The 22,072-nt window shown below is 37.7% G+C and overlaps 2 protein-coding genes across 2 annotated transcripts in view; both read right to left on the reverse strand.

The window, feature by feature from the left end:
* The window catches only part of LOC107748935 (UDP-glucose:glycoprotein glucosyltransferase 1-like), a 28,437-nt gene extending 24,816 nt beyond the window's left edge, over window positions 1-3,621 (reverse strand). Inside the window, exons 1-9 of the mRNA XM_016563951.1 lie at window positions 3,561-3,621; window positions 2,553-2,691; window positions 2,387-2,466; window positions 1,943-2,073; window positions 1,734-1,846; window positions 846-1,020; window positions 639-735; window positions 427-508; window positions 215-315 (exon numbers count right to left, since the gene is read on the reverse strand). Of these exons, the coding sequence (XP_016419437.1) occupies window positions 215-315; window positions 427-508; window positions 639-735; window positions 846-1,020; window positions 1,734-1,846; window positions 1,943-2,073; window positions 2,387-2,466; window positions 2,553-2,691; window positions 3,561-3,621 (979 nt within the window). The remainder of the gene's footprint in view (window positions 1-214; window positions 316-426; window positions 509-638; window positions 736-845; window positions 1,021-1,733; window positions 1,847-1,942; window positions 2,074-2,386; window positions 2,467-2,552; window positions 2,692-3,560) is intronic.
* Window positions 3,622-10,062: 6,441 nt separating this feature from the next.
* LOC107748934 (heparan-sulfate 6-O-sulfotransferase 1-A-like) overlaps window positions 10,063-22,072 on the reverse strand; it is a 139,980-nt gene continuing 127,970 nt past the window's right edge. The window contains exon 2 of the mRNA XM_016563949.1: window positions 10,063-12,491. Coding sequence (XP_016419435.1) covers window positions 11,768-12,491 — 724 coding nt within the window. The 3' untranslated portion in view covers window positions 10,063-11,767. The remainder of the gene's footprint in view (window positions 12,492-22,072) is intronic.

Genomic DNA, 22,072 nt, shown 5'->3' on the forward strand with positions numbered 1-22,072 from the left:
AGCTTGAAAGGCCTTGAAGTAGTGGCATTAAAATAAGTGTACCAAATATGTGTTTAAGCAATGGTACAAAAGGTTCCACTACCTTAACCGTGGTAAAAACACTGTAGCACACATCTCTTGTGGCATTCTGCATCAATATAAATACCTGCAGCCAACAAGCGTTTAATGTAAATGTTACATTTGTCGGAAGTTCCACCAGTTCAGAAACACTCACCTTGCATCTGCCAGACTTTAAGTGGGGCCATCTCATTGGTGCTCTCAATCAAATGCTTCCGGAGTTCCTTCAGCTGCTCCTTAAGTTCAGGATAATTGGTCCTGACAAATACAACATGTGCTATTACGATACACTGTTATGTAATTTCAAACACAGGGATGCATTTTAGTCAATGGAGAGCAATCCTTTATGTTTATACAGTTTGAAATTACTTGAGTTTGCCAAACAGAAAGCCCTGGACTTCATCCACAGGATCGTTTTCACCTATTACAGTGGCATTCACATCAGCTCCAGCTGTGAAAAGTGGAGAAAAGATAAATGAGCTTGCTAATTAGACAATATCTGTATTTAAAGAATTTAATTGTATTTACAACTTTCTTTCAAATCCACAAGACAAAGACTTTTGACTTATTATATATTATACCTTGAACTTGTGTGTCATCTTTGGCTTTGTACTCTTGGTTTTTGATGGCCAGTTCCACTCCATATCCAGACAGGTGCACTTTACTCTTGCTGGGGTTCTGCATGGGTGGCAGAAAATATGGAAGACTTATTCATCTTAAGTTGAAAAGATCATTTTTACTGTATTTAAACCCTTTATCATTAAAATACGAAGAGTTTTCATTCTCACAGACAGAAAGTGACGTAAAACGTAAGTGATCAGGCCCTTGTTGGCTTTGGCCAGCATCAGCTGATGGAATCTGGAGAATTCTTTGGTGCCCAGCTCAGCATAAAGAATCACAACGGGTGCATCGGGATTGGCTGAGGGGAATTTGTGATCACCTTTGAACAGGTATGGCTTGGGCCTGAAAATAAATAAATAAATACAAAAATATTTAAATGCAAACACACACACACATATATATATATATATATATAATATATATATATTAAGACAGAGGAAGGCTTGGTCAGTCCACCAGCACACGTGCACTTTTTTTTTAAATCTATTATATTAAAAAAAAGTTTTGGTTGTGTTTAGGTTAGTTGACACTGAACAACATCAATACTTTAATTTAAATGTATTTATATATGGGAAAGTGTAGGTTTTAAGTGTTTTAATGTACTTTTTACCCTCACTATTTAAATAGCCCAGACATGAGACAAAATAATTTATGACAGTAAAAATATTTTATGTAGTCTCTAATTAAAGCATGAAAACAGCATGCACAATAAATATATTACAATTTGAAAAAGGCTTTTTACGTATATTTAGATGTTAGTCTAGACATGCAAAATTCTAAATTGCTCAATTTTACAGTGGTAAATTATTTTTATGCTTGTGCGTAAAAAGTGCCTTATTTACTTTCTGTTTGAGTCCTGATTAGCAACATTTTCAAGCATACCCAAGAGAGTGGGCTCATTTAAAAATGTATTTTGTGAGTCACTTTACCAGGCTTACTCACTGGTGACAGAACTTTTTTTTTGGAAATATGGGGCCATTGGGAATATGTAAATACATTCAAAAAATAGTGGGTAATGTTAGATGGGGGTCACAGCAGGTCTTGCTGTTACTCACCGTTCTAAGGCGTCATCCAGCATGACTTTAAGTCTTTCTGTATCACAAGATGTCTGTCCATGTGCGTTGAAGAACGCTTTACAGCCAGGTGGAGGAGGCTCATTAGATGCAATCTACATAAACAAACAGTCCAACAAACTGAGTCAAACATGTTTTCTTGAGATTCACTTTGAGTTTACATTAAACAGCTGTGGAGAGGCCCTACTCACCTGCTGGAAGGAATGGACGGTGGATGAGTAGGCCCTCAGAGATAAGGTGAACTTAAGCAGGTTTAGCTGCACTGGGCTCAGCAGCACACTGGCTCTCTTCAGGATCAGATCGTAGTAAGCCTGATCCGTGTCTGAAATATGGACAACAGTTTGGTAATCTGATTGGCCAACAGCATGTCGAGAGCATCGACACAATTGCTGGTACTTTTGGAACTATTTTCATTAACCGCAAGTAGCTTGACATCAATTTTTTGCATAGCATACTGCAGCATAAAAGTATACAATATTTTAACATATGACATTTAGCACAACAGCACTGTTGCATCATTTAAATACAAGATTTCAAAGGGTAACAGCGTCATAAAAAAATAGACAAACAGGATGACAAGCCTCGGCATGTCTAAAAAAATTAAAGTAAAAGACAGGATTCATAACAAATATTACCATCATGATCATTTTCAATATTTTGAGTGGCTTCCACAAAGTCCCAGAACTTGTCTTGACTCTCTTCAGCAAGGAACTCACTGTAGAATATAAAGGCATATTTTATTATTAGTAAACTGTAGCATAAAATAATTAAATATGCTGTCGCCATTGTGTTCAAGCTAACCTGGCCTCCAGCAGAAGTGGTGTAGAGGGCCATTTAGTGGTCAGTGTTGTTGTGACAGCTTTTGAGTCCCCATTGACAGAGTGGACAGAGCCCAGAGCCAGCAGTGCAGCAAACAACATCCACATTTTCCCACAAAAGCCTGAGAAAATGAAACCGTTTAGTCTCTGCTTGAGGAGGGGACTCACTGGTGATGGTACACTACTAATGCTCCAAAAGCTGGTTGTGCTTTTAAGTGGTTAAACCGTAGATGTATTAAACAGGTTAAACATTTCATAAAGAAAGTGAAACAAACGTTGAAACTGTCCTCTTTTAACTACATTAAACACATCAAATTGGAATATACTGACATAAAAGACTTGCAAAGAATAATCATAAAACGCGTAAATATATATCACAAAGGTAAACAGACAAAGCCTCCATATGTTTGTGCATTGTATTTCACTTCATTTGACAGCTTGAAGAGGGCAGCGCGACCTGACTCTCAGCCAATCAGAGCACTCATCGTGGACATTGAGATTAGCCTCATCCAATCAGCGTTCTCATCGAGCAGGAGTTCCGGGTTCTCGTTAACTTCCTGCATTAACAACTTCTTTGAAAGCATATTTTACGAGGATGAATGAAATTATTATGGCATCTAACTGGCACTCTGGCCAAATTTAAATGCACTAAGTAAATCCAAGAAGTATCATATGACTTATATAATCATAATGCGAAGGATTGCAATTCGATTTTAACAGGTTATGTGAATGAGATGCGACTGAATTCAAATAGTCTAGGAACATAATAACCAGAAAATAATCTAAAAGGAAGAATTCAGCGTTTAAATGAGCTCACTTATCTATGTAGCGCAATGGCAGTCCTTATAACTGTGCAAGGATGACTAATCACATACATTTGCTTCGACCCAGTTGCAAAATGCATTAAGTGGCGTAGCCTATTCATACACACTATCATTGCAATAAAAGCAATGCGACAGAATTATGCTGAGAATAATGTGAGCAATCATACCAGCACCGGCTTCTGAATCTGCTTCGTGAGTTGCCATGTTTGGACGGTATGAGGGGTCCATCCCACGGTTCATGTGTAGGATCTGCTCTTTGTGCCTTTCCAGAAATATAGCTTTAAGTATAAGCAAAATCATATATAATATTATAAGTGCCACATTAACATCAGTATTTATAAAATACAATACGATATTGGTTAAGAAATGTCAGAAATTTGATTAAAGACAACAACATAATGCAATGTTTTTACTGGCTATACGTTAGACAGCTAATTAGTCATAGGCGCCATTTTGGCTCAAGAAGAGCGCGCAGGAGCCTTTAACTCAGGGTTAGAAACTGGATTTGTACGGATAATGCGTGAAAATAATGACTAAAGATCTGACTGCGAGATCTTTCTGTTTTATATTTTTATCGAACTACTGTGTATGATGCCTGTTTTTAAGCTGCTTCAATTTTTAATCATTTTTTAAACAGCTAGGCTACTTCAGTGTAATACTGTATTACACTGACATACATTTCTATAAACCATATGGTATTTATTGCCTTTGGGTAGATGCTATGAATATTCAAGCAGTGACATGCTTAAATTGTATAAAAATATTTTCCAAAAATACACTAAATCTATTTAGAATTTTTTTTTTTAGGAAACTATAGCCTATGCTTTTACTCTGAATTGTACTCATGTTCTGAATTGTTTCTACTGAACACATTGTATGGTAGAACCGACGGTAAAGTAACATTTACATTGTTCCTTTTATAACTGAAAAGAACCCCAAATTAATGTATCTCATTAATAGACAGTTCATTCCATCTCAAATTACAAAACTGGGATCTGTCTTGTACCTCGTTAACTCAAATAGCCTACTGCTAAATGACAAGTAGTGGCCTAACTCACTGTCCCATGGGAATACTAGTCTAAAAATAGGGGTTGAATGAATTGGTTCTACTATAACTGTCCCCTTTAATTTCCCATGGGCTTAGTGACCACTGCATGACACATTTAAACCAGGACAATAAAGAGAAGGAACAATTCAAACAATGCTTAATATTTAATGGATTTTGAATCTTCATTTCAAAAAGAAAAGGCATTATGTTTTCAATACACTCAGTTGCAAACTTTTTCAAATTGACACGTCTGCTTTTATGAAGTAACACATGTCTCTCATTATGAATATTTGATTCTCAATCATCTTGTCAGAGGAAATAACCATCTAGACTTTAATATGATACATCTCCTTCTTGGGATTCATAAAGTTGTATTTTACATCTTTATCTTGCATTACAGATGATGCTTTCAGGCTGTTAGCAAAAAAAAAAAAAACAACAAAAAAACGGACACTTCAATTGGGGAGATTTTTTATTACCAGAATTCTACTACATCAAACAAAAGACTAATTGCACAGCATCATGAGCCATGGCGGCCAAGCCTTAGGCTATTCACATTTTAATATTTGCCTATTTTTCCTGTTTCTATCCAGCATGAGAATTAAAGCGCCTGCAGAGATGCTCTAATACTGCTAAATAGTTTAATGTCACTGCTGGGTCAGATGTCAAAATCCATGCTCTGTTTATCAATATCGGATATGATTGGACACCCTGGATCTGTTTGGCTATTGCCACCCAAGCTCAAACTGACAAGGGCACGCTTGATGTTTCAGCCGGATATTTATGCATGCTTCCATTGGCCTTTCTTGTGGTAGAGCAACACAACCTGTAACGGTGTGGCAGAAATTGCATGCTCCGGCATCGAATTAAACTGTAGATCAAGAGTGACAGGTCGAAGTGCGCTTCTGACGGGACAGGGAGCCCTGGGTGCTTTATGGGGTCAAGGTGGCTCCATTATGCATTAGCCTGTGGACAGAAAAGAGAAAAGTATAGTGCAGAGCCGCTCTCCTCTTGCCGCAGTGGCTGTTAACCTTTCCGCTGGAGCGCCTACCTTTTATACCCGAGGGGGGCTGTAAAGCCAGCAGCCTGCTGCGAAGGGCTCTGCTCATAAAAATCAATGATCCTGATTAGGAGGCGATTTGCAGAAGTCCTTCAAAACCAACAATGACAGGAAATGACAGCACGACAGAACTGAGTTTAATATTCTGTACGACTGTAAAATTTCAGAGAACGATCCAGAAAATTAACATCGACTCTCGACACTAAATTCCTCAAGAAGTGCTGTGAGGAAACACTTGAGAAGCAGTTTTCAAGAGGAATAACAATCAAGTTTGAAAGCTTTTCAAGGATGTGACATCATGTTTCCATGGCACTGACTTATATTTCCCAGTGCTAAATTATGTCTCACCTTTAAAAGCCAAGTATGGACCACACACACAAAAGGTGAAATGGCCACGTCAGTTCCACATTATCCCCTTTGTGCATTCAAATCAGCCATAAGCTAAGAAGCGAAGAGCACTCGTAAGGTAAATTACAGCGGCAATTGATGACTTATGATTATAGATCAGTGCCACTGAAACCTAGTTTACTGTGTCGAGTTTTGAATCAAATCCATTTGAGGTGAATTTTGTGATACAATCGGGACAGGAACCACTTTATAGATGTTGAGAGGGACATGTCGCCCCCTCAATATTAAAATATTTAGTAGTCAACCTATCAAAGTTATTATTGTTAAGGACGTCAGAGGCAGCCCGATCAAGAGTCATGTTTGATATTTACGATTTGAGTTCGGGACACTCCATCTCGATCGGGAGCAGTTAAATAATCTTAATGACACCACACAATAGAGAAATTTTTAGACATTTAATAAAAATTATTAAAATGTAACTAACATTAAAAAGAAAAACCTAAAAATAAAATCTAATTCAAAATATGAACAAAAATTATAATGGTACATCAATGTTACCAAAATAACACTGCAACAATATAGGTTTTTAAATAGTAATGGTTAAAAGGATAGTTATTTGCAATATAAATGAAATAATCAAAGGGGTCTGAAACAATATTGGATCACACTGACTTTCATTATAAATGCCAAAATGTGTTCCACAGAAGAAAGAAAGTCAAGTTTGGAACAAGGTGCAGGTAAGTAAATTTCATTTTTGCGTGAACTATCACTTTAAAATTACTTGGTCCACTCCAGTCCTGAAAATATGGGAAAATGCTTGAAAATTTGTTTTGCCTCTTTTTGTTTTAATGAATTTAAAAAGCTGCTGAGGCCAATGGTTAATTGTTGAGCTCAAAACAAAAGTATGTTGTAGCCCTTCGTCATGTAGGTTCAATACTTATTGTGCAGAGCTATAGAAATTCTCCTAATTCTTCTCCCAGCCACTTCATCTTCTCTCTATATACTGTATTTGTCATACTGGGAATTCTTATTATATCCTGGCAGAACAATGGCCTGGGTGCAAGTGATTCTCGGTGTGGCTCTTGTCCAAGAGACACAGCGTGGCAATTCATTACCCCTGCAGAACTCAGAGGAGCCGGAGTGATTACCCCCATCCATTTCAGACAATAATGGCTGCTGATACGCTGCTACTCTGCCGTTCAATTCAACAGGACAAAGAAGCGTGTCTTGATATCTGTGCCAGGAGCTATTTTGTAATTACCAGGGAGAGCGCTCTTGTCTGAGTCAGCCGCTTCTGTAGCGTAGCCTGGGCTTCAGCGGCTGATGTCTGCTGTGGTGTGTGTGTGTGTGTGTGTGTGTGTGGTGTGATGCTGTCTCTCACGGCAGCGCTGGTTGCTATGTGTGTGTGTATGTGGGGCCGAAGGGTCATTCCTGCTGTGCATTTTCATGTATCCATCATTTCTGACTTAACATATCGAACTGTCAATATTTAAAAATGGAAATCATATTAATTTTATATTATCACAATTCCACTCAAAAGTTTGAGGTTGGTAATGTTTTTCAAAAGAAGTCTCTTATGCTCAAGCTGAATTTTATTTGAATACAGCAATATTGTGAAATATATTGTGAAATCTTAATATATATATATATATATATATATATATATAAATAAATGTAATTTATTCCTGTCAGTGGCAAGGTTACATTTTCAGCAGGTAGTTTGAATGAACATTGCCAATTTTTCCATGTTAAACAACAACAATGGCAATTAATTAGAAAATAAATAATTTAATATATATTTATGTAATACCTATATATAGTTCCCCTTCATGGGAACTTCGAACTGCGTCCTCTAGGGGTCCCCCTAGGGGTCGCTATGGGGAACGCCTCGTCGTGACCCGTGTCTGAAGCATACATTGAAAAAACACCAACTCGTTGGCCGGCGACAGCCATGACGTCACTACCGGTGCGACTATATTATAAATAGGCGCCGGGAGCACACATCATTCTCTTCTTCGTCTTCATTGACTGTTCTGTTTGAAGCATGCATTTCCAAGGAAAAAGTAAGAGCTATCTCTATTCATTATGGCGAGCACTAGCAGAGCATTTAGAAGGTGTGTGCATCCGTGTCATCGCTATTTGACACCAGATGATACACACAATCTATGTGTTGTTTGTTTGGGCGAAGAGCACGCACGCGATGTCCTCGAGGGGGCAATCTGCGTGCATTGCGAGCGTTTTCCAATGAAAAAGCTCCGTTCTCGTTTGTCTCTCTTTTCAAGTAAAGAGGGGCAGCCATCTGCTCCCCGCGATTCAGGCCCCGCCGCTGCTGAGGCACGGACGCCTATTTATACTATAGTCGCACCGGTAGTGACGTCATGGCTGTCGCCGGCCAACGAGTTGGTGTTTTTTCAATGTATGCTTCAGACACGGGTCACGACGAGGCGTTCCCCATAGCGACCCCTAGAGGACGCAGTGTCTCGTTCCCTACTCAGGGAACCATGGTTACATAAGTAACCTGAGACGTTTTTCTTTTCTTTAACCAGATTTTTTAAATTTAGAATAATTAAACAGGTTTTTAATGTCTTCGGGAAGTGACAATTTATGTTAAGTTATGTTCATTAAACTCTATATGAAATATAGTAAAGGATAATAAACTCATGAATGCTCAAGTTATAAATATATTCAACTGGCACTTAACTGGCACTTAACCTGAAGTTGCTCCACATAACAAATAACTGGGGGGTTTTCAAGATGGCTGTCAGGTGAACGGACTTTGACATACTGTGCCTTTGCACACACAGGGCTGGTAAATAATTATTTTGACACTTAATATTTAAGTGTAATGGTACTTCAGAAACTTGATAGTCATATTTTACACTTTTTTAATAATGCTGCTCACATGCCTTCAAGGTTTCCTCTGAAATGCTATTACTTACTATTAAAACTTTTTCATTCATTTTCACAAACTGATTGAAGAGTCAAACTTACCGTCTGTATTAATCAATCCCCTTAGACATTAAAATAGAAAATACCTTAAATGTGCTCGTGTGAGTTTAGAGACACTTTCCCAGAGCAGAAATGAAAATGAAGACAGGAAGCATTGACATGTTTATACAAAAATGCCATTTTTTTAATGGTGTATTTGACGATCCATTGTTGAAATAATGAGAAAAATACCCAGAGCAGATGAACTGGATGTGATGAATAAATGCACCCGGAAGCAGAGCTCAGGGATTCGCTAGTGCTGCTCTTGCACACTCTTTCAGAAAGAGCTGAAGTCAATTTGCTAGACTCACATAAGGCCAGAAACATACTCTAGAGGAGCAGGTGAGGGCAAATGCCTCTAGCTTAATTTTAGAGACTGTTCTGAAAACGATGCCATTGATAATGCAACTCAGATGTGTGTCGCATTCTTAGCATTACCACGAGGGGCGCTATAGCAGGCTTTAGCATAAACTGACTACCGACATGACTGAGCAACAGTTTGAAGAGAATCTAAGTAAAAGTTAAACCATCTATAGCTAGTTACCTGAATAACAACACTTTAACGGCACACACATTTGAAGGTGACTGTGTCGCCCCCTTGAGTACTGGGGTTTGTTAGCGTCACTGTAGAGCATGTTTCTGGCCTAATATTTGACAGTTGGACGCAGTGGCCATTTTTAAAGCACACCAATATTCTATTCTGATTGGTTGGGTGCCATTGTTGAATTAAGACTGAGAAACACTTGGTCACTGAAATATTTTGCAATGAGACCAACAATTGCTACAACCCACTGAGGGTTTCCATAAAGAGCATATCAGCTGTAGGGAATGACAGCATCACATTGAGATATTAATAAAGGGCTGCCTTCATAAAGATCATTCGTGAATTATGCAGATCGGTCATGAGAAGACATTTGTTCCTGAATAACATAACAACACTTTAGGTTAAATATGCGGTAAGTGAAGAGTAGTCAGTCATTATAGTTACTGAGAAAACAAATTCCCATTGCAGAGCAGTAAGTAAAGTAAAAACATCCCTCATAACACCTTAAGAGTCAGAGTCAAGGTAATTCTTCCTGATACCTTATTCACATACTGTTTACTCTGAAGTTGTTGCGTAGTCGTCAACTTAAAGGGACAGTTCACCCGAAAATTACAATTCTGTCATTATTTACTCACTCTCATGTTGTTTCAAATCAGTACAACTTTCTTTTTTTAGTGGAACATAAAAGAAGACGGTTTGCAGGATGTTCACACTGCTCTTTTATATACTGTACAATGAAACTGAATGAGGACTATAGCTGTTTAGCTCAAAAGTGACCATCCTTATGACTTAGCTGAATTGGAATAAACTTGAATACTTTAAATATGGCAAATTTAAATATAGTTTTGGTGCTCCACAGCTCCAGTCCCTATTCACCTTCATTGTTTGGAAAAGAGTAGCTTGAGCATTCTGCAAAACATCTCATTTTATGGCCACATGGATTAGGAGTGAGTAAATAATGACAGAACTGTGCACTTCTCAGTGCAAACTATTCCTTTAACAACAAACAACTCAAAGATTTGCATAAGGGGAGACACGTGACATCATTCTTGTCCCCTTACTGGGAATAGCTTCAGTCCCTGAGGACCATGGCAAGAGATTGGTCATGAAATACTCACTCGCACACATTCACACAGAAAAAAATAACACCCAAACATGCTTGCATACTTAAAACAGTCATCCTCAATAGAATGCTTAGAATCTCAAAAACACACAGTCATCCTCCATCCACACGCATACTAAATATTGAGTAGTCTCTGGGAATTGGGAATGGTGATGACATTTATAAAGGCTGCGTTTGCTGCTTCTTCATTCTGCTCTTGCGATTCACGAGCTCTCTCTCTTCAACGCTCCTGTTATTGACTGACACACAGGCGTCATTACTGAGTCAATCGTCTTTAGAGTGCATGACTTCGCTTAGAAACACAGAGCCCATCCTTACTAAGTGTAAAATAAGACACAGTTTCCTCTTTGGATCTCCACCTGGTTCCCGCTTCAGCTACTAAGAAATGGCCTTGATTGAGTGCTAATGACAACTTAGAATTTGTCTCGGCCAATAACATCACGCAAGACATCTGTCGGATCGGACAAACGAAACACCTCTCACATTCGGTAAGGTTGTATTAGTACACTTAGCTCACAGAATTTTCTCGTACAGTATGCTGAAAGCTTAAATAATGGCTATGGTCCACACGTCGTCCGTCCGTCCATCGAAATTTGCAACCGAAGTGCAAATACACACAAAAAAGGACAATAGAACAGACCTTTTCAAGTCATCACTGATTATGAAAAGCTAATAAATTGCATCCAATAAGTGTTAGGCAGCTCTGTTGGTCTCAGTGCTGTGAGTTTTACCTCTTTGAGGGACGAACAATCCCTTTCAAAAATAATCAAAAGAAATAAGACCATAATAAACAAAAAAATAAAGAGACAGACCGTTATCATGGCTGAAATGGCAGCAGACATTTAAGCAAATACCCTTATACAATTTCATTCGGTTCATTCTTTTAAAATCTGCAGTGAATATAATTCCGATAATTTTTACGTCTGTTTTTTCCTTCCGTGGGCAAATGCGCCTGTAGAAGTCTTCACCTCTTATTTTAAGTTCAGGCTCAGTGCTTTAAGTTAGTCAGTAATTTCTGACCTGACGCTCAAAGTCTTCGCATTAGCGGCGAAGAGCGCGCTGCATTTAGAGTCCTTCCTCTCTAAGACGACCGAAGGATATCCTGGAGCACAACAGAAGGGGGGAGGGCTGCATTTGATGGTGGCGCTAAAGTTCTGTCTCTTTCTCGTTCGCCGTGCTCCTCTCCCGCTGGATTTGACCTGGGCATCGCAGCCTTTTTCTCCTCGTCAACCTGTATTTACCATCCCCCTCCCCCCAGCACTGCTACCAGCGGTTGATGATGTGATTCATGTAGTCCTCCGTGGGCAGTCGGGACGCCTCGGACTCCGGCGCGTCATCCCTGAAAGCAGGATCAAAGCTGGGCGCCCGACGAAAGTGGAAGAGGGCGGGCTGGTTCTTTAGGCGCTGCTCTCTTCGCTCGAGTTGTCGCTTGTACATGTAGCGCTGCTGAAAAAGATCCCTGGCGTAGTCATACAACTGCATGTCCAGGTCGTTGAGCTCCTCGATCTGCTGCACTGTGTCGTTGTCCAGGTCCACGCCGGCGGCCCGCGTGCTGTTGTACTGCATGAAGGGCCGGATGAACTTGAGGTGGAAGGTCCGTTCGAACAAGTACTGCGTTTTGCGCTGGAACTCGGTCAAGCCGAAGAAGGCCATGTCTCGTAGGTTCTTCTTGGCCGACTCGAGTAGCACCTGCGCACGCTTCTTCTCCGGGATGAAGGACATGTTGTAGCAGCCCACCAGGCTGAGGTCGGCCAGCATGCGCACCTGTCGGTTATTTGCCAGGTTGTACGGACAGTCCATGAACTGCTGTAATGTGCAGCCCGACCAGTCGGTGCCCTCGTAGCAGGGGGGCAGCTCCTCCGGCGTGGGCGTTCGCCCATCGCACATGTGCAGGGAGGTTTTCCACGTGGCCCCGCGCTGGACGTGTCTCCACTCGCTTAGGTACCGAGACACGGGGTCCCGTAAAAGGGTAATGTAGTAGAACTTCCTGTTGGATGACAAGAAAATAGAAATGATTAGGATGCCTGAATTAAGACAAAGTATATATAGCTCCTTGGCAGTTTGTCCATTACGGGTGATGTCTGGTATTTATCATCTAGAGCAGCGGTGGCGAATTAAAACTCACCTGCCTGTAGCTTTCTAGTAACCCTTCAGACCTTGATTAGCTTGTTCAGGTGTGCTTGATTAGGGTTGAAGCAGAACTCTGCAGGGCTGCGGCTCTCCAGGACCAACGTTCGCCACCCCTGATCTAGAGACACTTGTGACAAAAGATCATCAAAAGGATTTGTCAAATGGTTTCTAGCACATTTGATATTTTTGGGTGTGGTTCACAGTGACTAACTGACCTATATCTTCTGAAAGGGAATTCCAAACTTTACACAACTTCATACACACAGATTGAGACAACAGGACATTCTGAAGATACATGCCAAATTTTGCCCATAGGGGGCGCTACAACTACAAAACCCTCATGATTGCTTTGCAAACATTTAATTGTGAAACATTTAAAAGTTGACATTTGATGTGCATTTTCTTTGATAGAAATGCTAACATATGCTAACATTATCAATCATACAAATGAACAATAATGTTCGCCAAAAGTCAATAAAAATTCAGCAGACAGTAAATTCATTTCTTAAAGTCAACATGAAATCAGTTTTTTTATTGAATTTTGTCGTGTTTATTATAAAAGATCTAACTGTGTACATTTTATCAAATCCATGTGACTTTCTGTAATCTTTGTACATTTCCCCTTCCCTGCTTTATATTTTTTTCTTGTTCAAGAAGCCATTTCATTTAGATAAACGTCACAATAGAGAAGAAAATATGATCACAATTTCCGTTTCATGCCAAATTAAAAGCCGGTGGTAATAAAAATAACTATCATGATGCTGACTGTCCAATTTTGTGAGAATTGGCCACAAGGTGGCAAAATGTTAAATGCATTTATGTTTTTGCTTTAAAATTCTGTCAGAAGCCTTATGGACAATTACTGCCAAAACTTGCTGTATGCAATGTTCCCATTATTTACTTGTTAAATATTTGTTAGATATCCACTAGTCAACTAATCATTTAGACAGTCCACCAACTAGTCGACTAGTTTTGCAAATTCCCACAAGGAAAATAACTTCTAACAGCTGGGACAGAATATTGCTGACACAACTTTGTCTTTAACATTTTCTGCACATGAATTGTTTTATGGGTTTTTATTGACTCATTAAAGTCAAGAAGTGTGTAAAACATTTTTTCTCATAAATTTGAACTCTAGTTACATTATTCATATCATAAATATCTGTATTGCAGTAAAGGACCAACGGCAGCCACATAGTAATCTTTTACTGGTAGGTAAGAATTATAATATCCTCGCCTCCAGCTTTAAAATAATTTCAGCGCATATGAACACAACCAGTCGTAAAGGGGAAGTGAACTGTAGAGCTCTTGATTCTGATATGCTTCAGTGAGACTTCATAATGCAGGTGAAAAGAGCATAACACGTCCCACAACACCTCTCTTCCATTCTGAACCTGCACTCCAACACCAAATTAGTGAATTCTTGGATGCGTCCCTCTTGTGCACTTGAGCGTACATGGCGCAGAATGAATCAGACATTAGTGTAGTGAACGGCAGAGACTTAATTATTTTAACAGCTCTGCTGGAGATGCATGAATTTATTCATGTGTGAAAGACAGGACTGGAGATGGCAACAAGTCAACCACAAGCTCGCACATTACATACAGCACTGACCATGAGGGTAAATAAACCGAAAATTCAACAAATTCCCTCTCTTCATCAGTATATTCAATTTGTTTTCAAGTAAAAACGTCTTTTAAAAAAACACTTAAAATAACATTGCCATAAGATATTAAAGTAATATTGTGTTCAATTCAAGCTAAGGTATGAGTATTATGCACAGTGATGACCCTGAGGGTAAAAAACACAGGCAAAAATTCTCTTTCAAACACAAATCCTTATTTTTAATCAGTATCCTCAAATTGTTTTCTGTGCAAAACATCTAAACATCCTTGAAGTAGATACTGAAATAATATTCTGAGTTAAATTACATTTACAGCTTTGATCCTTAGGTTTCATGTAGAGACCAAAAGCCTTTATCGGTTCAGTTTCATACACCCTAGGTTAAAATCAAAAGTCTCACTACATTAATTACTTGATTTATTATTTTTCTATCAGTTTTTTTCCCCAGCATAAAATCTTCACATGTATAAACACTCCATCACTACTGTCTGGCACATGTTGGCCAATAATACTGTTTTTTAGAAATAGTAATAGTATTTTTTTTAAATGTCATATTGGTCTGATTAAGCACATACTTTAATTCATTAAAGTGATTTGATGGCTAATATTTTGATAATTAATACATTTTAAATAATAATTAATTATAATTTATATATATATATAAATTATATATATATATATATTTTTTTTTTTATTATTATTGTTTTGCTAGACATCAAAATAATATTTTATAATAACAAATGAGCGGGAACATCAGCGTTTAACCAGAATTTCCAGCGTGTGCCAGCCTAGAAATATACATAATCTAGTGAATTCTCCTGATCTGAGAGCAGAGCAGTTGCTCTTTCCTCCTCGTTCTTTGTTCTGTTTAATGTATTCCCTCCTGTTGGTTTACACGCTCAGCGCCACCCTATCCGATGACCTTTTTCCTCTGTTTTCAATCATGGTGTGTCTAAAGCCACACTCCTCTGGGGCATTGCTGGGTCGTGAGCAGCTTACTAACATGCAGTTCACGTCATTGCCACTCAGTGGTGATATACACACAGAATTCTCAGGGATCTTTCTAAGATGTACTTGCATATCCTACCATTAAACACAAATTTAGAGCCTCAGTATCAGTCACATTTAACTACACTACACTCAAGCAGAGTTTCTTTAAGGGAAACTAAACAGTTAGTCTGTTGTAGGAACTACATGTGATAAATAGTAGAGAGACAGGTAATATATGTAATGTATATAAATATAATATACATATATTTTGAAACTAAACAGCTAGACTCTGAAACTGAGTAGCAAGGCAAGTAGAGCAAGAAAAGAGGGGAAAGGGTAATAATAATAGGTCGGGGTCATTGTCATTGTCCTAGTAGTGCAACAGGGAGAAATGACAGAAAATTGCTGGCACAAGCATATCACGACAAAACTAAACAAGACTTTTCCTGTAGCGTGGTCCTTCCTGCATATCCATGGACAAACAGCACGAGCGGAGGGCAAAGTCAGGGTCACACCACCATAAACACATACTGCAGGCAAGCTAAGGACCTACAATATATACTCTTTTTATATTTCTATATTACATTTATAATATTTAGGGACTGGCTACAAATTGCACATCATCACTGCCAACACAACTGAAGAGACAAAAAATAGTGGTGCCTCATTTGGGAGGCTAATTCAATAAACGTGACAGATTTAATGCAGCTATGATTTGCTCAGCTATAAGAAGAATGTAGGAGCGCAGTAATTATTTCAATCATAAAACCATTTTCCTAAACAGTCACTATGGTACTGTATTAGATTGTGTGTATTTTTGTGTGCAGGCGGATGCAGGCGCTATCCATTAATATCAGCACCAGTTCTCTGCTGTATCGTAAATCTGACTGTGAGGGAATCTGGGGAAATCTGAGTCTCTCTGCAAAGCGTCATTTGAAATTTATGAGCAATTTCCTCAGTCACAAAAACAAACACCTGGAGGGAAGCAGTGCGGCAGAGTCACAACTCACCACAAAACACCCTCGCTCTACATCACTCAACCTCTTACTGCTTCACTTCATCATTACAGTGCGCAAATCATGTTAAAGACAATTACCAGAACAGGTACAGTCGAGTAAAAAGGGAATCAAAATGCCACATAAAGGTCAAAACTGTGGTTTCTAGATGGTTCCTTATTGGCCCAAATCAAAAAAGCCATATTCCAAGTCCCTAAATATGGTTTGGATTCAGTGTAAATCGATGGGATTATTACATTTGTTTTATTGTCCATCACAGTGCGAAAAAAAAAAAAATTTCAAAGTTTTACAAGAAAATGCTAGTTCAGTCTATCTACTTCAAAAGTTCATGTTTAATTAAATGTGCTACTTACGAAAGTCCTAAGAGGCTATGGATTATTAATATTTTTCTTTGTTGTTTTCTCGTGATCAAGACTTAATTATCTCGTGATCTCGACATAAGTTGTTTTCTCGTGATCACGACATAACTAAAGTTGTTTTCTCGTGATCACGACTTAATTTTCTTGTGATCTCGACATAACTAAAGTTGTTTTCTTGTGATCCCGACTTAATTTTCGCGTGATTTCGACATAACTAAAGTTGTTTTCTCGTTATCACGACATAACAAAAGTTGTTTTGTCGTTATCACGACTTAATTTTCTCGTGATCTCGACATAACAAGTTGTTTTCTTGTGATCACGACTTAATTTTCTCATGATCTCGACATAACTAAAGTTGTTTTCTTGTGATCACGACTTAATTTTCTCGTGATCTCGACATAACTAAAGTTGTTTTCTTGTGATCCCGACTTAATTTTCGCGTGATTTCGACATAACTAAAGTTGTTTTCTCGTTATCACGACATAACGAAAGTTGTTTTGTCGTTATCACGACTTAATTTTCTCGTGATCTCGACATAACGAAAGTTGCTTTCTTGTTATCACGACTTAATTTTCTCGTGATCTCGACATAACGAAAGTTGCTTTCTTGTTATCACGACTTAATTTTCTCGTGATCTCGACATAACGAAAGTTGCTTTCTTGTTATCACGACTTAATTTTCTTGTGATCTCGACATAACGAAAGTTGTTTTGTCATTATCACGACTTAATTTTCTCGTGATCTCGACATGACATAAAAGTTGTTCTCTAAGTTACACAACTGCGCCAACAGGTGGCAGTACAGAACTGAATATAACTGATGAGATGTTGTATACTGTATGTCCACTTTACTGTACGCGTTTGGGACAGAAAAAGGACCTTCTTCGTGATCGCTATAATGTGTGCAGTATTGTACATTACTGACATTTAATTCATTCATAAATGTTAAATGCTTGAATCAATATGATTATTTTATATCATTAAGTTCTTGCTTGTTTCACCACCGTGTTCCGTGTCATAAACTAACTGCTTATTAAAACCAAGGTTGACGTCACTGTATTCTGTTTGCACCTATATCTTTATTTGTGCATTTTTTAAGTACATGATTGTTAGTTAATAAGCGGGGATGTTGTGTTTATCAACAATGTATTTGTAATGTGCATTTTCCTTATTTTTAATCTTTATTGTTAATCATTAAATGTATACTGATAAGAAATGTGATTTATATGTAAAGTGTATAGGCTAATTTAATTCATTGTAATCTTTTGTATTTTCTAAATTTCTTTGTGGAAAACACACACACACACACACACGCACACAAACACTCTGTTCAAACAGCATCCCAAGCTAAGGCACATAATATCAGTCACAGCATATCCTACATGCCTACTAAAAATTACAAATTAAATATAATTTTATTTCAAATAAAAGAAAAATAAAGTGAGTTGAATCCAAGCAGCTCTAAAAGATTTTAGAATAGTTCTCTGCATCCTTCTGAAGTGTTTGCGGTGTGGCTTTGACCATATAAACATGTTAATTAAACAAACAAAATGTTTAGCGTACTGTATCTGGAAAAATATCAACAGTGATTGATTAGCCTTTATTTATGTATTGTAAACGTTATCACTAAGAGAAGCAAAATTAAAAAAAAGAAGCAAAAAAGAAAAATATTAATAATACATGGCCTCTTAGGACTTCCGTAGCTACTTGCAGATTCTTTGTAATTATTTGTGAAATGTATTAACATTTTCTTAGTGAAAATCGTTTCTACACCAATTTTTTTTCAGTGCAAGTGAAAATCATAAATCAGGGTAACACTTTATTTTGATAGTCCACTTTAGACATTCTAACTCTACTAAACTACCAGTCATTAGAGTATTAGTAGACTGCCTGCTTAATATCTACTGACTATAAGTAACTTTGCGAGTACATGTCAACTTATTCTATTAACCCTAACCTAACAGTCTACTAATACTCTAATGAGAATTGACATGTAGTTGGAAAGTTTCTTATAGTTAGTTGAATGTCTAAAGTGGACTATCAAAATAAAGTGTAACCTAAAACAAAACATTTAGAATAAACTGCAGATTTGAGGTATGAATTATGTCTGTAATGTAGCATAAACAGTGCAGGACATGTTATGCTCCAAAGTCAAATACCTAGGGTTAAAGGTTTGTTCAAATCTCAAACCACATGTACGAGCAATTCTAAAAGTGATGATTGTCTTAGCAAACGCTGCTAATTAAAATCTATTAATACATGCTGTACTCATCTTCAGGGAATCTACCTTAGCAACTAAATGTGTTTGGCTAGCACTTCACTAACAGCAAAATTTAGTAGTTCAACATGCATCAACATACTCAACATTTGAAGCCCATCTTAATTCTCAGAGACCTGTCATGGTAATTGCCGTTATTTTGATTTATGCAAATTATTGCTAATCGGATCGGTTCAAAACCTGGTTGGAACAGTAAATATAAATGTGAATCTATTGACCTCTTGTACTGTGTTATCCGCCATGTCAACTCGAATGTCAATTCTTGTAAAAGGGAAAATTGCTTCTTCAGCTGTACCAAACCCCATGACGATAAACATAACATAAGGCCATAAGATGTGCCGTATGAAGACATGCTTCTACCACTGAAACACAATCAATCCCAGAGTAAAAATGCATGTAAAATCACTGCTGGGGATAATTAATGCCTGTGAGGAAGATTCAGGCCATTTAGTCCTTCAGTGCATCATGCTCAAGATAATGGTCAGTTAGTCACATGAGACAAAACGTGAACTGGTGGATCAGCAGCTTATTAAAAAAATACTGTAAAAACAGTAATATTGTGAAATATTATTCATATTTACAATAACTGATTTCTAGTTTAATATATTTTAAAATGCAATTAATTCCTGTGATGCAAAGCTTAATTTTCAGCATCATTACTCCAGTCTTCAGTGTCACATGATTTTTCAGAAACCATTCTAATATGCTGAGTTGGTGCTCAAGAAACATTTCTTCCGTTTTGAAAACAGTTATGCTGCTTAACATTTTGGTGGAAAATGGGATACTTTATTCAGGATAGAAAGTTCAAACACGTTTATTTGAAATAGAAATCTTTTATAACATTTTATAAAAAGTATTTACTGGCACTTTTGATCAGTGTAATGCATCCTTGCTGAATAAAAGTATTGATTTCTTTCAATGATAATAATAAAAATGTACTGACTCCAAACTTACTGTAACGTATACAGAAATCCCAACTACTGTATCTCTCAGGCCTTTTTCAGTTTTCCAAGTTCATACACACACACACACACACACACACACATACACACACTCGCACGCACGCACGCACACACACACATACACCAAAATGAGTGACGTCTTTAATCAGACCTCCACACATCCTTTCCAGGACCAAAAATGCGGAAAAATGTAAGGGATTTTGGGAATGTTATTAAAACAAGAGATCATTCATCCATACATCTTTTCTTTTTTGTCAGCTGCTCTCGTTCTGTCTCTGTAGGTTTAACAAAGTTGCTCACCTCAGGCTTGTCTGGATATGTAATAACAGCATGTCTGAAAACGTTTCTGTACAGCAGGGCAGAAATCTTGCTCTCTTTCTGGCAGTCCCAGCTCAAGCCCTGAGCTAATTAGGATGTGCTGATTGATTAGGCTGCAATAATTAGCTTTTGTGATGTAAATGAAGCTCCCATTGGTCTAAAATTGATTAGCCACTGTCTGTCCCTGGGGACGAGGCGGCGCAGCATTCCGGATTGAGAGCCACCGCTTGCGTCCATCTCTCTCACTCAGGCTCAGACTCTCAATGTTTGTAATCACATACGATAATGGACTTCAGTGAAGTGCTGTAAAAAGAAAACTATCGATGTCTAAACAACTAGACATTTCTTTCCACTCTGAAATGATACAATGGCACAGCCTGGGAAATATAGTGTACAGATTGAGAATATACATAATATAATAATATATAATATTTGCATAAATGCATACATGTAAATATCATGTTAAGAACCTATAAACAAATAAAACTGTCATAGGAATTTAATATATAGCATAAAGGTATGTGTGTGATGAGAGAGCGAGAGACTGTCTGTTGTTTTCCCGTCTGGAGAGGAAAACCTTTTTTGAGTTCTCCAGAGGAAGGAACAGGCACTGCTTCCACTCAACCAACCTCTGACCCCAAACCTGAGAGCATGTCTGTGACTTTTATTCTTCATGTCTCTCTGGAATGAAACCTGAAAATACAGCCAGTATAACCACACTGATATAGGACGAATTCCCTCGACTGTTTATCCAATCAGAGATGAGGAAAGTAACGTTGTAAATGCTGTTCCCCCCAAACTTGTTATTCCTGCAAAGATACTGTGTTTAAAATCTAAGGCAGACATGCATGCATCCTTCATGGATAAAACCATATCCTGAAAATGCAAATTAGAATTTTTGCCCTGTGATGAGTAACAAGACATTTTGTTGCTCATGTGACTTCTATTTCTGGGTCATTGCGCCCCATTGTAAAATATGGAACCTGATTGGTCCAGAATTTCACTTCTACAAACTGTACACTCAGTGCTTGTTGCTGGTGAAAAGTTGTGGAAAACCTGTTTCTTATTCAATACTGCAAAAAAAGTAGATCAATCTATTTTACCTAATATTTGTATCTGCTATGCATTTTGTGCTTATTTGAGTAGCACGTTGTTAGCTTTGTAACATTGTACCAGTAAACTCATCATATAGAGCTCAACATTAGACTTTTTCAGCCACCTTAATTCTAAAAATAAAGTAATTGCGACTTTTTATCTCACAATTCAGACTTTTTTATGCATTTCTGAGTTTATATCTCACAATTCTGACATTTTTTTCACGCAGTTCTTAGAAAAAAAGGGAGAATTGCCATAGAAACTCAGAATTGTGAGTTATAAACTCATAAATGCGAGTAAAATGTCAGAATGGTGGAAAAAAAAGTCAAAAACAAATTCGGTTCCATGGCGAAAAAAAAAACAGACCTGTGAGATGTAAACTCAGAATTCTAAGGAAAAAAGTCAGAATTGCGAGATATAAACCTAGAATTGTGATGTAAACTTGAGTTGCGAGGGGAAAAAAGGCAGAATTATTTGTTTATATCTCACAAATCTTGACTTTTTTCTTTTGTGAGAAAAAAAGTCTGAAATGTGAGAAAAAAAGAAGCAATTACCTTTTTAAACATTTTTATTCTGTGGCGTAAACGAGCTTCCATAAAAACGCCAAATGGCAACACAAAAGGGGAATATTCCTCACTTCAAACCACCCCCCCCAAAAAAAAAAAAAAAAAAAAAATTTTTTAAAGAACATGAACTGACATCTATTACCGGTATTTCTACTCTTTGTTGTTGAAATATAAACATATGTGTCCCTGCAGCACAAAAGCAGTGTTAAGTCGCTGGGGTATATTTGTAGCAA

Source organism: Sinocyclocheilus rhinocerous, unplaced genomic scaffold (assembly GCF_001515625.1).
Source record: "Sinocyclocheilus rhinocerous isolate Xijiao unplaced genomic scaffold, SAMN03320098_v1.1 scaffold440, whole genome shotgun sequence".
In the NCBI taxonomy this organism is placed as follows: Eukaryota; Metazoa; Chordata; class Actinopteri; order Cypriniformes; family Cyprinidae; genus Sinocyclocheilus; species Sinocyclocheilus rhinocerous.